At 32.9% G+C, this 18128-nt stretch overlaps 3 protein-coding genes and 1 long non-coding RNA gene across 4 annotated transcripts; 3 read left to right on the top strand and 1 right to left on the bottom strand.

Annotated features, from left to right (window-relative positions):
• Window positions 1-86: 86 nt before the first annotated feature.
• LOC141453773 (alpha-ketoglutarate-dependent dioxygenase alkB homolog 4) lies at window positions 87-4109 on the top strand. The gene is made up of 3 exons (XM_074127358.1): window positions 87-348; window positions 2235-2444; window positions 2684-4109. The coding sequence occupies exons 1-3, from the start codon at window positions 241-243 to the stop codon at window positions 3233-3235; spliced, it is 870 nt and encodes a 289-aa protein (XP_073983459.1). The 5' UTR covers window positions 87-240; the 3' UTR covers window positions 3236-4109.
• Window positions 4110-4372: 263 nt separating this feature from the next.
• Window positions 4373-12732, bottom strand: LOC141453779 (uncharacterized). Its single transcript, XR_012458179.1, has 2 exons — window positions 12614-12732; window positions 4373-4644 (listed from the first exon to the last, which is right to left on the bottom strand). It is a non-coding gene; the product is annotated as an uncharacterized lncRNA (long non-coding RNA).
• Window positions 5930-10326, top strand: LOC141453776 (CD63 antigen-like). Its single transcript, XM_074127360.1, has 5 exons — window positions 5930-6187; window positions 6275-6463; window positions 7850-8023; window positions 8213-8425; window positions 8529-10326. Exons 1-5 carry the CDS (start codon window positions 6125-6127, stop codon window positions 8589-8591), a joined length of 702 nt encoding a protein of 233 aa, XP_073983461.1. The 5' UTR covers window positions 5930-6124; the 3' UTR covers window positions 8592-10326.
• On the top strand, window positions 12716-17969 carry LOC141453775 (23 kDa integral membrane protein-like). The gene is made up of 5 exons (XM_074127359.1): window positions 12716-12875; window positions 12945-13133; window positions 13351-13524; window positions 14275-14469; window positions 17768-17969. Exons 1-5 carry the CDS (start codon window positions 12798-12800, stop codon window positions 17906-17908), a joined length of 777 nt encoding a protein of 258 aa, XP_073983460.1. The 5' UTR covers window positions 12716-12797; the 3' UTR covers window positions 17909-17969.
• Window positions 17970-18128: the final 159 nt, after the last annotated feature.

Raw genomic sequence — 18128 nt, 5'->3', positions numbered from 1 at the left:
GAAAAATTATGATATCGATACAAAGATCTACTCGATACACTTTCGATAGTAAACTATTAAAATCATTAAAAGGAATTATAACAGTGGTGTTAACTTTTCCAAACTCAACGAATTCCACTACATTCAAAATCACAAATTACATTCGTCCAAGGAACCAGATAACACCTTAAAAATGTGAATTTCATTTTGTGCGTCCAAAATCATTTCGTATATATCAAAATGTTACTGATATAATTAAACATGCAAACGGACCGGTCGAAATTATGTGGATGTAAAGGCATACGGACTTGTCTTAAATGTGAGGCAATATTTAACATCAGTCCAATACATCAACGAAATGTTTCACTTGTAAGTAATAGCAAATAATACTTTTTATGCCTGATAAAGTAAAAATAAGACTTTCAGACAGTCTCTGCGCAAAATAAATAATAGTATTCTGAAAATTAATACGCTCACACTTTCGAAATTAATTCCAATTAATTTATAAATGGTACTATATTTACTTCACCTTCTAAGTAATTCTACACACAGAATACGATCCAAACATTTTCGGGCTCAATAATGTCTAAGAATAGCTTGATGAAGTTATCCAGCAAGTGCTTGCCACCTATTTGTTCCATATTTACAGGGTGTGACTGTAATACCATATCCACTGCGACCTAAAATAGCTATAGGGGCTTCCTTCATTGTCAGTTTTGAGTACAATTTGTTACCGTTTATTACGTATATATTGTAAGTACTTCCTCTAACCCAGTACTATACACCTCAATTACGTCTGCAGGAATGTCACGTAATATGACAATGTTGGGAAGTCAATTCTGTTGTGCCATAAGGCTGACATATCGTCGCGGACACCATATCCTCAAGAATTGGCTTGTTTCTTCCCAGTGCATCTAAAAGCTGGATTACAATGAATAACCTATTAAGTGCTTCGATTATCCAAATGATGCGGCAGTAAATTTGAGTGAGTAGCAGTTTGAGCTTTCTCGCCTGCTTTATGTTGTGCACCCATTTATTGACGGCTGCATTATCGAGGCATTTTGCGAGGCTGTCATAATAAATTTTACTGCAGACAATTCAAGTAGGTTTATGCTATTTTTATATGTCTCAGGTGCCGAGATAACTAAGCAAATTTTTCCATGGGGCTAAGCAATCTGCCGCCTCATAGCCCGCAAAATGATTGAGCACCCAGACGAGAAAGATCTTATTTTGCTTCCGATTTTCGACAGAATTTTCCTTATCTTTACCAAAGGTCTTTAGGAGACGTCATAGTACCTGTAACCTGTAAGGTCGAGAAGATGAAGATTTTGGAATTAATAATACGCGATCATATCTCAGAGCTTAAAGATATATTGCTACTAGTTCCACCTGAATGACTGTAGCCTAACAAGGGTTACGGAAAAGTCAAGCATCAGTTCAGGACCTTATACCCTGGCCCTTACACCTTCCTTAAAGTTTTTAGTGAATTACACAGAGTTACCTGACAGTGATGGTCCACACTTCCAAGACTCTCTTGCCTTGAATAAGAATTTGAAAGACACGCAGAAGCTTCTGGAGCTGTCTTGTCAGAGAGAAGACGCTGAACCGGGATTTGCCTCCTGCTCTTTTCATAGCTTTTGATATGCTCCCAAGTGCCTGGAGCTGATAAAAGTTTACCTCTTCAACAACTTTCTTCTACACCGTGGTAGATTAAGAAGAACCTCCAAGGCCGCAGTTGGTGTGGCACTCAAGGCACCTGACTCGCTCAAACGAGCAAGCCTTTGATCGCCATTTAGTGAGCTGTAAGAGAAAAATTCTAAAGTCTGGCTTAAATCGAACCCTTGACTTCTATGTGGGAGTTAGGTGCAGAATCCTTTTAGCTTATGCCTTCCCTACAGTGTGCTTGCATTTTTTGTGTGTATGGAGCTGGTGAACTAATTCTGGAAAGATGTGAGTTTCATTGACTAAAACAGTACAAAAAATACTGCGAAATAATAAATTAAATCTGACAGTAACATAATTGCTCTGTAACAACTTTCCGGATTTGAAAATTCAACAATTTTCGATTTTATGAATTGTGACTTCCACATCCAGTTTTTGTCAAATGCCACTTGAGCACATAATCTCGCAAAGTGAAAGTCTTAATTTCTAAGCGTGATGTGGCGGTAAAATCTTTAGTTTCACTATGTGCATTTTTTTAATTTTTTATTTATGTAAGTATTTTTTATTTTTATTCAAGTATGCATTTTTTCCAGTTTGAATATGCTTACGTGTACTGCACCACTTGTGATAGATGTTGGCGTGGATGGGATTATGTGGAACATGACAAACATGAGGGAGAATGCATTCGAGTTGATGGAATTCAAATATTAGAAAATTTTTTAACTTTAGAAGAGGAAAGTCAATTAATAAATAATTTAGAACTGTTGCCTTGGGAACTTTCCCAAAGTGGTAGGAGGAAGCAGGTAAGTATTTGAGATTAGCTGAACATTGAATAACATAAAAATTGCGAAATTATTAACATGTACCACATTCATTAGAGTTCATGATTATTTAACTTAATAGAGGGCATCGAATTTGAATTTTCAAGTATCAAGAGTATAACCAATATTCGTAATAACCCAATGCAATTGTTTCAGTATCTTTTCTAACTAATAATAAATAAGCATTTATAATATATGTAATATTTCTGTTTTATTTGTAGAATTTTGGCCCAAAATGTAATTTCAAGAAGAGAAAGCTACGCTTAGGAAACTTCAAAGGATTTCCAAAATGCACAAAGTTTATTCACGAAAAATTTAAAGACATAGAAATGTTGAAAGATTTTCACACAGTGGAACTGTGCACACTGGAATACGATCCTTGCAGAGGTGCTTCTATAGACCCCCATATAGATGACTGTTGGATCTGGGGTGAGCGTATTATTACAGTTAATCTGATGTCAGATACTGTTTTAACATTAACACCATACATAGCTGATAAAGGTCATTATAATTATGATCTGGCACCAGAGAAGTTCAAAAAAGTAAATAATGAATTATTTCAAGTTATTAGAATTCCATTGCCGAGAAGGTCCTTAATTGTACTAACAGGAGAAGCGAGATACTCTTGGCTACATCAGATATACCGTGAAGATATTTGTTCACGAAGACTGTGTTTAGCTTTTCGTGAATTTACTACTCCATACTTACCTGGTGGAGAATATTCAAGAGAAGGAAAAGAAATTTTAGTAACTGGGAAAAACTACTGGATTTAATTTATTTTCATTATGTAGCATTGAAGATTTTGTTTCTTTTTATTAGTCTTGACCTGAGTAACTAATTTTACTAGTTCTTTTAATTGTCAAAGAAAAGTTGAATATTGTTATAACAATTGTTCCAGTAGATATATACTTATATATATATATATATATATATATACCCTGTAACATGGAGAACTTTCCCCACTCTCGCACATTAATATAAGCTGCTACAGAAAAAAAGCAGTAACGCAGTGGGCCCAAGATGTTTTGGACGAATATCTAGAAAACGTAGATGAGGTTTGAGGTCGTTAACCTATAATCATTTTGGACTTATTTTCTCAAATCAGTGATGACTTGTAGTAGAACAGAATAAATGCAGATCGAACAAACAATATCCAATCAATATATCAAACAATAAAAGAGAAATGGAGCAGGAATTAAAAAAGGCTATCGACACATCATTTGAACCAATTGATTAATTTTTAAAAAGAACTGTTTCTAAAATAAAAAATTAAAAATATGTCCTAAATATGACTGGTAAAACAAAAGTTATTTAACCAACGGTAATAAACAACGTTTCATTCATTAACTAGAAAATATTAATGCTGAGTTTAAATATAATTTCCAAGGTACATAACTTTCTTAATCACTCTTAATACAAAAAATTAGAAATAAGTTTGGGTTGAGACTGTGGATAATTAGACAAAAGATACACCAACTTTATAATAATGTAAAAATATATTGTCAATAAGGTAATTTTTGTAAACTATATAACTTTATACAAGTTCATTATAATACAATTATTATAACTTTGCTGTAAAATATGTGCGACATCCTGAAGATGACCGAGTCTAATGCTCGCCAAATAATAAAAAAGTAATGACTTAAATTGACATTATTCTTTCTTCCTTCTATATTAATTTTTAGTTTTAATAATAATCTGTGATGCGCTGAAAATATCTTAAGGTAATTATGTTATTTCTTTCTAAGCAAACGTTAATATGTAATTATCAAACTGTTATTGCAAAAGTAGTTGCTTTCAAAGTAAAAATTTTCATCTTCCTAAACTTCTAATTTCTGTTTGAAAAAGCTGAAAGGTTTTCTTCTCCAAGAACGAAAACCACCTCTGCTTCTATCACAATCCCAATAGTATTTTATTATAGCAAAATTAAAAAAAAAAACTAGTTATTTAAAGAATTAAATTTTCCTCCTGAGGAGATAATTAATTTTGTTTTGTACATATAGTTTATATGAATATAGTCCTCAAGGTGTGTATCATTTCCCTCCAAGATTTTTATCCGCTCCGTACATCAAGAATTTTGAATCTCTAGTGTAAAATACTCCTTTTGTTTTCTGAAGATCTCTTTCTTGCAAATCGTTTTGCTAATTAAAAAATAGTCAAATGAACATGTTTTCTTCTTTTTCTAAAAATTAAAATGAATATTAACAATTTAAAATTAATCATTTGAGAGTAATTTTTCTTTATTTTATTTTTTTCAATTTTCTTCCTGCAAATATAATAATTAGTTTTTTCCCTTATCTAAATCAAGTATTTATTTATGGAAACAAAATTTTAATTTATAATGGAAATTTTCCTGCAAAAGGGCTTTAGGCTAATCACCTTCCCCCTTAAAGTTAAAAGGCTTATTGTAAAGAACCTTTGTAGTTTTAGGAAGGTAAAACTCATACTTTTACAAGTTCCATTGGAAAGATTTAACAGAAGTTTCCTCTCTTTTTACCGTAATACCCGACGGTATTACCTACACCTATCTATAGCGAAATACCCTCTTGAGATGATTTTTGACCTTTCGTGCTATGAGGTAAGGCCAAATTTAATCGGCACTCGGACTATTCGGGAAGACAAACGGCACCTTAGCTATAGGACCGCATAGTGATGTGCCGTTAGTTTTGACTAAGGCTAGAGAGAAGAACTTGCTTGACACGTGCTATTTCTATGTGCTTCTCCAGCCTAAAGCTCCAAGTGCCGCAAGTCAAGTGTTATTTGCAACGGTCGCCAGGTCTTCGTCACAAGCGTTACTACGTTACCTTGCCCGATTCAAGGTCTTAAGAGGCCCTGCATATCTGATCCCTTACTAGAGAATAATTCTAATTCTGAAGAATAGTCTCTATTACCTTTTCGTAATATCTCCAAAATTAAGGAAATGCAGGAAGATACTTGGACAATGGACATGGAGTTAGTAATTATAGCTACTTCCTGCCTTCATTTGTGATCTATAATTGGATCATTTCGTTCAAAATTAACTTTCTGAAGGGTGCACCTATTTATATGGATTGAAGGATCAAAAAAATATCTGGAATGCCGAATTTGAAGAAATCTTTAACGGAAGATGGCCATTGCAAAATGAGAGTGGTTGCAGGTAACTATTAACTATTAGGTAACTGTTCTATTGTTCTTGTTTAAACTTAAAATGATAGCTACCCATATTTTATTCAATTTTATTTGAAAGGTCAACCCTCAATTTGAGGGTTTACTCTAGGCTGTGAATGCTAAGATACCGGTTTGTGTGGAAGTTGAACTATTACCATCTAAGGTGCAATTCAAATATTAGAACCCTTATGTTGAAATTGAGGCAAAAAAACACGAAGTATAATAAATACTTGCAGGCTGCAGAAGGTTTGTCATCTATAATTATGAAAATTATGAAAAGAGTGAATGTTAACTTCTTTTTTTTTTAACAAAAATTATTGTGGCAACATTGTTGAGAAAGTTGTCTTATTGAAATCCAGCAAGGGAGAGGCTGAACGGTGATCTGTTGTTACTTTTGTACCCGTATGTGTTTTATTGAGTGAATAAGGAAGCCCAAGCAAATTTTATTACTTTCTGATGTGATCCTGTTCAATTTTATTTGAGCTAAAGCGGTTGACAGATTCACTTTCTGAAATATGGATTCAATAGGGATGAGTTGCATAAAATATTTACTATTTTTGTTTAACCTTCTTTTTGCCGTAAGTATTTTTTTTTGTAATTTGTTTTTAATTCATCGAGTTCGTAATAATTAAGATAAAGCTGTTATTTTGTTTTTGTTTTTGCAGGTTTCTGGCATAATAATTTTTTCAGTTGGAATTATGATTCAACAAATGTATTCCAGTTATTCAATTTTTATTGGGGAAAAATTATTCACCCTACCTTTCATTTTTATTATTGTTGGAATTTTTATATTTGTTGTCGCCTTCTTTGGGTGTTGCGGAGCAATTAAAGAGAGTAACTACATGTTAATCACAGTATGTATGACATTTTACAGATCCTATGAATTCTGGTTAATTATTTTTAACAAAATGGATTCTATAGATATCTTTTTCTGCAAACCATATATCGGCTTCTTGCAAAGCCGTATTATGATAATACCGAGCAGTGGTAAAGGTTAATAACTTTTAAAAGCCTTATTAGAACTAGGTTTATCTTCAGTTTATTATTTATTGACAGGAAAATTTTAAAAATTAGTTAATGTGATTTTATACGTTGTTTATGAAAGAGAGTTATTGCTACTCTTTTTTTTGAAAGGATGTAGGCATACCCTCGTTACATAGAAGATTACAAAATTCCCTCTTCTTATTTAAGCTAAAGTAATTATAGCTTTTGCTTCTAACATCTTTTTTATAAACCACATACATTTTTTCTTATTATTGAATAACTTTTATTAGGAAAAGATTGGTCACTTTTCAATTTGATCCCTGATACTTTTTTTTACCTGTTTAAATCTAATAATAAACATGATATTTTTAAATCGTTGCCAAGTTTACGAATGTGAGTAATGTTTATTCTCTTGTCAAAAACCTCTATTTTATCATTTATTGTCTTCAAAATTGTTTTTAATTTAGAATTCTTATTTGCGTCCAGCTTCCTTCTCTAACGTTAATTCTTTGTAGTTCTACTTATTGACTTTTTTCAACTCAAAGTTCTCTTCTTTAGTAAACTGATCTTATTTTGAATAATTTCCGTTTTGTTATTAATGTCATAACTAGTTTTTTTTTGTCATCTTAAGTTTTTAAAAGCTAATGTTTAATAAATTAAAAGCCTCAAGAATGTTTCCGTTTCAGTAAACGCCAAATAAATAACGTTAATTTTTTAAATATAAAAATAAAGCAGATTTTTGGTAAAAAAAAAAAGTACAGTGCAATCATGGAAATGTTATTCTGCATTGCTGAATAGCTTGATAAATAAAAAAAATAAATAAAAAATGGTGTGAACATTTATACACAAATTATCTAGATCACATAATTATTCACCAGGAATAAATAAGTAATCCAAATAAATAATCACAGAATCAAAACCCTAACGTAAAGACAATAGGGCGTGACTACAGTTTCAAAAGAATTTATCCACCATGAATTTCTAGCTTACTCTTAAGCCATATTACGATCCTGTTTAAAATTTGGTAGTTGGTAATTTAGGTTTTTCGAGCTTTGTTACTCTTGGCATACATTCTGCAACATCTTAAACTTTCTTCTGAAACAACACCTTTCTAGTTCACCTACAGAACAGCTATTCATATAAGAAATTAAGATGAGAATAACTTCATGACTGATATACTATTACATTTATAAAATTCCTTTAGGAACAGTTTTTTACCTTCTATACTCAGTTTATAACTAAATTCATTTTTTTAGTTTGCTGCTTTTTTGTGCCTAATATTCGTACTGGAAGCAGCAGGTGGTATTGTTGGTTTTATCATGAAAGATGATATAAATGAAATGTTGGAAAGTAGAATGGACAAATCATTGAAGGAGTACAATGGGAAAAACATTTACTACGCCAAAACTTGGAATGCGGTTCAACATGATGTAAGTCATAGAATTTAAAATTTTTTACAATTTATTTTCCCCCTGAGAAAAAGAGTCCCGGTTTAGAGACTTCTTTCAATTGGAGGGGGCCACCGCTAGTGGACTATTACTCTATTTAAGTAAAAATTAAATTTATGTAATGTGACATTTCATGCAAAAGATAATTTTGTTTTAATAAATTGTTATTAGTTTTCTTGCTGTGGTGTCAAATCTTACACGGATTGGTCAAATATAATTACCAACGGAACATTGCCGCATTCATGCTGCCCACAAACTCCACTCGATGAGCGATGTCTGCCAGAATATGCAAATAAAGAAGGTTGCCTTCCAGCATTTGAAAATGCTCTTGAACATAATATTTTTCTCATAATTGCATTTGGGATTTCTGTCGCTGTTGTACAGGTTAATATTAAATCAATTTTATGATTGTACTTATAAATTCTCCAAATTTTCAGTTAGTTAGTTATAGTTTTATTAGCTAATTAATGAGGGTAATTTGTTTCAGTTCGTCGGAGTAATTTTCGCTTGTTGTATGTCTCGCTCAATACGCAAATGTGAGACTGTGTGAAGAGAAGAATTCTTAACCATTGATATGTGCCAGTAAGTTATGCCAAGGATACATTAACTGAATTTACCAGTTCATTTTATGTGGTCATACAAAAAATAATTACTGCCCTGATGTTAATTTTCTCGTATTTTTATACACTTTTTCATCATGGTAATTAATTTAAGTTTCATTACGCAAATTTTTGTTTGATTTTTTTCTGGTCTCCTTTCCCTGGCAAATTGGGCTTTGTAAGAAATTTTGTATATTCGCACAAATTAAAATCGTATTAATTTGGTTGAATAGTTGTGATCTGAACATGAATGCCTTTGTAGCAGAAATTTTATAATTAAGTTAATCAATCATTTTTTTCTTAAATAAGTGCCAAGCTACTTATCGAGTGTAATTCAGATTTGTGTCATGCTTGACACAAAATCTGATAAAGTTAAATTTTTATGTTAAAATATCTTGGAACATTTATATAATTTATTAATTAAATAGCCTAAAATTATTATCATTATTGTTTTTGGCTTTTTCAAATTTGCTAGTTGCTGAACAGAAAATATTTCCTTCTTAAAAATTGTGATTTTTATACTTGAGTTGGAGATTGATAAAGGTAGGGAGGGGTTAATTAAAAAAGTATGATTTTTTTTCCAACACAATAAACATCATTTTTGATATTTTTTCATTCGCTTTAAATTGTAAATTTTATCGTTCTATATATATTTAATTCAACTTATTTAAATTTCTTTAAAGATATTTTTGGCTAAGGAATATGTAATTGGATTTTCATTGGTGGACAATTAGCAGATTTTATCCGTCATAGAATGCTGTTATGTATAAATTCTTTGTTTAGTCTGTATTCGGAAAACAAACCATTTCTTTGATCCATACAATGTAAGAATGAAAACGTAAAATTTAATATTTTAAGTTTATTTTTCTTGTGTATATTTTTAGTGAGTTCAATTTAATTTCTAATAATAATAAAAAAAAAGAAATGAAATAGAATAGAAAGTTTATTGCAGCATGCTCACAATGTAGGAGTGTTTTTGACATTAATTTGTTCTAAAACACTACCTGTTTTATTTGAACTCACTTTTAGTGGGAAAGTTTAATAAAATTACAATTTATTGATTTCTTAAACAACAAGAGACCATAGTCTCTGTCTAAAAAATAATTACGATTGAAAAAGTTAATTTCTCTTATTACCAAAGAATTATTATACCCTGATTTATATTTATTTGGCTGTGAAGTTTGCTGTATAGTCAGTTTTTATGGTATCTTTATATTATTCTTATTTCCCCTAAATTCCTAACATTGTAAAGTAGTATGTACAAAACATACAGTTATTTCTATGTAACTGTTCGTAAGTTACTACGTCTGTATTTTTAATATTTACAAAAAAATGATTAATGTATGTACCTACATTTTGTACTGAACTTGCAAGTATTTTGGTGTGTCTATATGGTATTAAATTTAAAGAAATGTTCATAAACGTTTTTCTCAGTTTCATTAGGTTAGGTAGAATTTTATTTACTAATTGGAAGTTTTGCTACCTTTATATATACATATATATTTTTTTTTGTAGTTTTTTAATTTTCAAATTTGTAATCAATTCATGTGATTATTTTTTATTTGGGTGCAATGCAAAAAAGACAATTACCTGTGATTATTATTATTTTTATAATTTTATGATTTTCTTGTTTAAATTTCTTGGATATTCGTGTAAAATATAAATAGTTGTTTTTATTGTAATGTATTAGAGGTTATTTATCATAAATATCCTTCTGATATACATATATGTATATGCTAAAAACCATTCAGATATCGTTGATTTTATCCGTTATAACATGTAAGTTTGTCGGATTCCTGACTGGTTTCGTTTTTTCATCCAACAGCAGAGGTAGATTAATCTGTAAGAATTCAATTTCAACTATGTTCCGCCTCACACTATATTCGCTTACTCTCAACAGGAATTATCTCAAGCTATTTTTTAAAGTTTAAATCACGCGTTTACTTTTCACACAGAATTTTAAGACTTTTTTTTAGGGACCTTTAAGAGTGGACGTGACAAAGATAGATCCGGATATCTGATAATCACTTTTGATGTCACGCGGATGGTTCCATATGATTGGAAGTTAACTGCAACTGCGATTGATTTTGAGGAAAGCTTTTGGCTGTTTCTCTAGATGAATGCAGCTATTCTTCTTGGTTAACTTCCCCAGTCTCAAGTCCTTCGCTATTTCGAAAGCGTGGAACTCAATTGCTACAGGTTCTGCTCATCTAGTCGGGCTGCGGTTAGTGCACAAAATTCTTGCGTCTCCACTTCGAAATTGGTGTGAATCGTTCCGCATCCTAGAGGAAATATATTCTGGCATGGATGTTTCATTAGAATGCAAGTAATTGAGTTCATTATTTATAAGTCCTCTCCGCTTATGTAGCGCGACTGTGGGCAATTTTTTGTACATTTATGAGTGGGGTAGTTCGGTTGACTGAATGGCTTTTTCACTATTTTGAGATTTTCTCGGAAACAGCTCCCACGGTACATTTATATACATTGCGTACTCAATGTAGGTTGGTTTTTAACTTTTATTTGAAAAATATTTACTGGAAACTCAGGTTAGTGGACTTCTGAGAAAGAAGTGAATTGGTTTCTCTCTATAGTTCCATTTCACAAGAACTTTTATTTGTATATTATACAAAAGAATAATGTGTTTCTTGCTCGCTAATAACCCAGTAGTTGCTGCGCCAAACAAAACAAATACAAAAAAAGTAATAATAATGTGTTTCTAGGGAAGGGATTAGCTATGAGGTTAGCATACTGAACTCCCACGCGGAGGTCCCGGGTTCGAATCCAGCAGCTGACCCTTAGATTTTCTCTTCCTAGGAGCTTCTTACAGCTCACTGTCCGGTGATGGACAGTGTTGTCTGTAACGAGAGAACACTGTCCGAAGGCCGGTAGTGCACTGGAAAAAGCTCCGGGCGCTAATAACCTCAGCTGTTGATGCGCCAAAAAAATGTGTTTCTAAAATTGAAGAAAATTTCCAACCAAAAGGATATTTTTTCTGACATTTTTTCGATAGTACCTACCACGATTTTTTCTAAACTGGTAGATTATACACTTGAACTAGAAACTCAATAACTGGTGTAGTTTTGACAGGGAAATATGTTTTAGACCAGAGCATTCTGAGAAGGAGTGGGGTAGGCTAAAAAAGTGTCATTTCTGGGCGGTGAGCAGTTTTTACAATCTGAATAACGTGGGTAAAAATAAAGTTGAATAAGTTAAAAAAAAAAAAAAAAAATGAAAAAATATATGTTAAATCTTTAAAATTATAGTAAGAGAAGTAGTGAAGTGTTCACACTTTTTTTTCAGAGGTTTATTCAGTGAATGCCTGTCTTTTGTTCTCTCGTTGCAGATTGCATTGTTAGTCACCGGACTGTGAGCTTAACGAGACATATAGGAAAAAAATCTATTGACGTAGGACTGGAATTCGGGATCCAGTGCACTAACTGCTCAATTAAAAATTCTTTCTTAACAAAATATTATTTTACTGTTAAACTCTCTGTCATGTTGTTGCAATGGAATAGTGAAAAAAAGAGCAGTTGTGAGCCGGGAACCTGTCATATATTTTATGAATTTTATTGACAATAGATTTGTTTTTAGTTATTAATAAGAGAGAGAATTCAACGAAATATTTAATTATGTTGTGTTTTCTCGCGATGAAATGATTTTTTTTGTCTTTCTTAATAATTATTATATTAGTATTTTTCCCCCTAGCTAATATTAGTATATTTTATTAAAGATGGTGCCGCTTGAACTTTTGGTGTTGGAGGGTAGTATTACTTCTTTCGGATAAATGGCTAATGTACCATCAATAAACATAAATATAGAAAATAAAACCATAATTCAAAGGTGGATTTCTGTAAGGGTCATTAATATAATCATAATACATACGGCTTTGGCTCTACTCTTTAAATTTGTGTTCACTTCTACATATAGAGGAATTAGGCAAGCAAATTATGGCGAAAATTAAGTTTCAACTTACCTATTGTTCAAAAACGGTTTCAGTATTTTCAGAGTATTTTAGTTCCCTCAATGATGTCATATTAACAATTGATATTACCTAGATGGGATAGCTACGCATAAGGTATTATCTAAGATAAGATATCAAAGGAGTGTAAATTTGTTAGCCATCTTGTTGTATAATTTATTGAATCTTAAAATCAAACATGTTGGAAATACACAATATAAATACCAGAATACATTACATCAAATACTGCCTTTTGGCATTTACTGTTTTATTTTCGGTAAGAATATTTTATTATATATTAATAATTAATAGAATTCAGTACACTGATTTATTTGAAATTATTTAGTTAACAGGACTTTCTTTAGTAATAATTGGCTCAACAATCAATGCTGTTTTTACTGACTTTAGTTTCTTCTTGGATACTAAATATTTTACCCCAGCAATTTTTCTTTATTCTATCGGATTTGTAGTATTTGGCGTCTCTATAATAGGATTAATTGGTGCATTGAAAGAAAACACTTGGTTTATAACAACAGTGAGTATAACTTTTTTATTTATTATACAAATAACTTCTTAAAATTTAATTCTGGAATCAACTTTTATTTCAGACTGATTAACTTATTTAGCTACATTAAAATTCCTTTGCTTAGAAAGAAATCGTTGCCTAACCATCTTGAATATATACTTTTTTTAAATTTGCCTTATTTAACAAACAAAAAATTTTATAAACATTAAAAAATATATTATTTCAGTATGGAATACTTTTGGGTGTAATATTTATTCTTCAAGTTGCAACTGGAATGTCGACGAATATTTTACTGAAAAGCCCAATTTATGAGCAGCTAGAGAAACAATTAGCTTCAGTATTCTCTGAATATTATACTAATGAACAGAACAAAGAACATTTTGACGCACTACAACAATCGGTAAATATTTTTTAGTATCTCTAAATTTGTTGGAATGAGAATGAGATTATTGGATCATGTGTGAGTAGCGTGTAGTGGGTGTATGTTGAAATAGAGTTGAAAACAAAAGCTATTATTTTTCAATTTATTTGAAATTTACTACTGCATAGCCATAAAGACCTGCTCCAAGAAAAACCAGTTGACAATTAGAGACGTGAGAGGAATTATCACCCAGTGTACTCTCCTATTGAATTTTTTAATAATTTATTTATGAATTGACATTGTGTTTGAAAAAACACAATAAGTAAATATACAGGAAACTGTTTGACTTGGGTTACAAGAAGAGAGAATCTACCCATTGGTAGCAATTTCGACATGATTCCCAATTTGCTGGTCAGTCCCGAAGGAGATCTCGGGGCCACTGGCACTTTAGCGCTCCTGCGTGGAGAACTCTCAGGAATGGTGGGATAAGAAAGAGACTATACGAAAGGATTAGAGCTGGAGATGTTTGTCTATTTGGCTTAGCCCCAGAGTTCTAGTCCGTACTCCAAATAGGTTTGATTACAGAGTTTTCCAAAAGTAACTTTTAATTATGATCTCCATCTTCGGGAAATGGCGCTGCTAAAACATCGAATAGGATTGTTTGGAGGAGTACGAGATAAAAACTAAATTATTAATTGATTAGGGTGACCAGGGAGATGAGAATGAAACTTTTTGTAGCGAGATGCATTTTTCTATTATATATTTATTTTACATTAAAAATAATTTAAGGTTGGATGTTGCGGTGTAACTGGGCCTAATGACTGGAACAAACTTATACTACCTCCATCGTGTTGTGCAAAACGTAATGTGGATGACAGTTGCAAAATGACTTTTCAAAGAGGATGTGTTCAAGTACTTGAATATGTCGTTAATGACATTGGTAGTATTTTAGCTTCAACCGCTTATGTATTGGCTCTCATGCAGGTATGTGTTTATTATCAAAAATTATAATGTTTACTTTCTTTTCTTCTTTCAAAAAGTATTGCCAATACTCGTTTATTTGAAAAGTTTTCTGACAAGATTAGGTTCGCCGCTCTCAGGAACTTTAAACACTCTTCTAATGTGTTTTTTCAGAACAAGATATAGTTTCAGATAAGGCTTTAATAAGTTGGAGGCAGTCGCTTATATCGGATTTTGTTAAGCTGCTGCTTAAAGATTAACTCACCAGAAAAAGTACATTACAGGTGTTTAATAGTTTTGTATTCTTTATAGAAGAGATCCTAATGCCATCCTACAGTAATAGTGTCTTATTTAACCGTCCTTTGTATTATTGCAGAACACTTTCCGGGGTTAATCTCCAGACCATTGTCGTTGAGCACGTAGATTACTATATTCCTATACTTTCATTGCATTGGCTGTAACCACTAGTGCACCAGGCGGCAATCCTTGTTAAAATAGAGACTCGAAGATACAACTCAAATGATTCGCCATCTGAGAATCGTAGCTTTCCCTGTACGTGTGATTGGTAAAGAGGTTAAAAAGGGTCACTGTATGGAACTCTTCGACTGAGCCGGATTTCAATAGAACGAAATTGAACTCAAATCATTGATGCTTACCTCGTTATGGAACAAGAATGAGGAAATAGTTTATCTTAAATCGCCTGATAAACCTCTTGATTTAAGTGCCTGAATTATTTAGATATGACTGATGTTATTGAAGGCATCTGTTTAATAGAAGCAATTTTACTGACTGATTTCTTATTCTTGGCATCTCGTAGCACAGCATCAACTAACCTTGAGATTAGTCAATTAACCTTGACGGTTACAAGACATCTCGGATGTCTCGTAAATAAATCCTTTCTGACTCTGGTGAATTGTTGTTTTCTCAATTCGGCGTCCAAGACACTTTCAGTTACCAACCTGATTATTGAAAATATTGTTAAAGGTTTTCATGACGGTATTTTATTTAGCAGACCTTTTCCTTTATTAATGAGGATGGTTTTCCTCGTCTAAAAGGAAAGTTTCTCGATTTTCGATTATAATTTTATTACGTGAGGTAAATCTAAGTTTCATTCTCTACGAAACAGTTTGGGAGAAGTTTCCAGAGATATTGACTTAATGGCTTTGTGGAAGCTTGTTTTGGAAAATCTGTGCAGAAAATTGTTGCTAACAAATCTAGATGGAATAGTACATCAACCTCTGCAAGTTTATCTTCTGCGTCAAATAATTTTTTAATACACTAACGCTTCAATTCCTTACTCGCGCAGATAGGAGACTTGTTGTAAAGTCCAACAGCAGCTTTCCTTTCAGATCCTTGTAATTGATTATAATCAGATTTTATTGGAGCGCTAAATTTCTTAACTTGCTTTTACCTAGAAGAAAAATACTTTAACACACAAATTATATTGTTTGCTATCGTCTTTATCTTAGAATGGCGTACAGCCGTATGATTATTATTGGAATAAATATATGCCAGGTAATTGCCAAAGTTGCGGAATTGATCTCTCCATCTTGTGATGTTACAGATTGAATGAGTAAATTTCATTCAACTCTGTCGATTTAAAAGGCTGAAAAGTGCATCTCCCCATCTTAATATCATTTGGTTAATTTATTTGGCGTTATAATTTTTTTGTACTGTCTTCTTTCCAGGACCCCCGCTGACGCTACTTACAAATTTAATCTAGATCATTCTTTCATGTCGATATATCATCGCCTATTCATTTTCTCTTCCTAGTACCTTTTTACAGCTCACTGTCCGGTGATAGACATTGTAGTCTGTAATGAGAGAACACTGTCCGGAGGCCGGCAGTGCCCTGAAAGAAGCTCCCGGCGTCAATAAACTCAGCTGTTAACACGCTTTAAAAAAATATATATTATATAATTTTAATTAATTTTATTTTTTTGACAATTCATTTTAATCGTCATTAATGTGAGTTACTATATAAGCAGTAAGAGAAAACAACCTAAAATTACACTTGATTAAAAGGTCTGTTCATGAAGATTAGATTAGATTAGATTCCATCGGGGGAATTGGCTATTCAGCCTACGCCACCGCGACACCCCAAGGATCTATTGTGGCATCCCCCTAGTTGAAGACCCCCTCCCTATCCTGTCCTTAACCAAACTGTGGAATTGGGGGGGGGGCTCCCAGGTGGTCGATCAGAGCACCTGCCATCAGAGCACCCTCTCGAGTTCTGCTTGCCTTATAAGCCTTAATAGGTCCGAGAGGGGGCCCTGGCTGAGGCTTGTTGGCACCAGCTTCTCTTTGCCAAAGAGGCGGTACCTTAGCCAGACCAGCCCCTCGCACTGACATACCACATGCAGTGCCGTCTCCTCTTCTTCCTGACAAAACCTACACAGGCTATCCGTTGCCAGGCCCATGCGATGCATGTGCTTATTTAGTCTACAATGGCCAGTGAGAATGCCAACTGCTATCCTTATGGCCGCCCGGCCTAGTTGGAGTAGTTCTGCAGTTAGCTTGGGCGAGTAGCTATGGATAAACTTTTTCGCCTGTCTCTGGCCTGGAGTTTTGACCCACCATTCCCTTGATCGGTCCCGCATCCATAGCTTAATGGATGTGCTCCTGAGGCATCTTGAGACACCGCAGAACGGCTCCGGCCCGATAAGCGCTCTCATTGAACCCTCCCGGGCCAGGCGGTCCGCCGCCTCATTGCCTCTGTGACCCGAGTGCCCAGGTACCCAAACCAGGAAGACCTTATTATGGCTACTGATTTCCTTCAGTGCACCTAGGCAGTCCCACACCAGCCTTGAGCTGATCTCCCACGAGTCAATTGCCCGCAGAGCAGCCTGGCTGTCCGAATAAATGGCAACTCTGGAGTTATACACTCCCCGCCTTCTTATTTCGGTAGCGCAGATAGTAATCGCGACTAGCTCCGCCTGAAAGACTGTTCATGAAATAAACGTTATAATATGAAATGAAAATTAAAACCACCGTTTTTAGGAAAATCGTAGAAAAACGAAGAAAAAAAAATCAAACTTCTGGTCACATCATTTTTAATAAATCTCTTTTTTCATTTTCACTGGAGGCACACGGTAGATTATATATGAAATATATAACATTTGTAATAAATGTTTTGTAAAGGCTTGAGGATTGTATTAATAGACCCATTGTATTTGTTGAACTAGTTTGCGTAACCCAAACAGTTCATATCATCTTTAATTTTAAAAATTAAATTTGTCTCTTATTCGTGCCAAAAGTTAGGAAATTTTGTCTTTTTTAATTATTGATATTGTAAAACAAAAAATTCTCTTCTGTTTTTTAGCTGGCAGGAGCTTGTTTTGCACTTTATTTAGGAAATTCTCTACGAAAACAAAAGTTAGCAAAGGATTTCAGAAGATGGCTATTAACGAACGAGATTCTGAACTGTAAGGAAGGAGATGAACTTACAATTTGCAAAAAATAGTACATGTTCAAAGGACATTTTTACAATATTATATTTTCAGAATATAAATTGTTTAAACATACATTATTCTTGTAAAATTATTAAGAAACCTTTACCAAGTCCAACTTCTATAAAAATTTAAGGAAATATTTATTAATTTTTTGATAAATTAAAAAAAACACATAATTGCCAGCATTAAAGATTGTTTTTCTATTTTATTTATTTGAGATTATTTTTCTTG

Source organism: Rhodnius prolixus, unplaced genomic scaffold (assembly GCF_049639745.1).
Source record: "Rhodnius prolixus isolate KJV_2025 unplaced genomic scaffold, Rpr scaffold_3, whole genome shotgun sequence".
Lineage (NCBI taxonomy): Eukaryota > Metazoa > Arthropoda > Insecta > Hemiptera > Reduviidae > Rhodnius > Rhodnius prolixus.
Note: the sequence above shows the minus strand (reverse complement) of the source record. Positions and strands in the feature narration are given on the sequence as shown.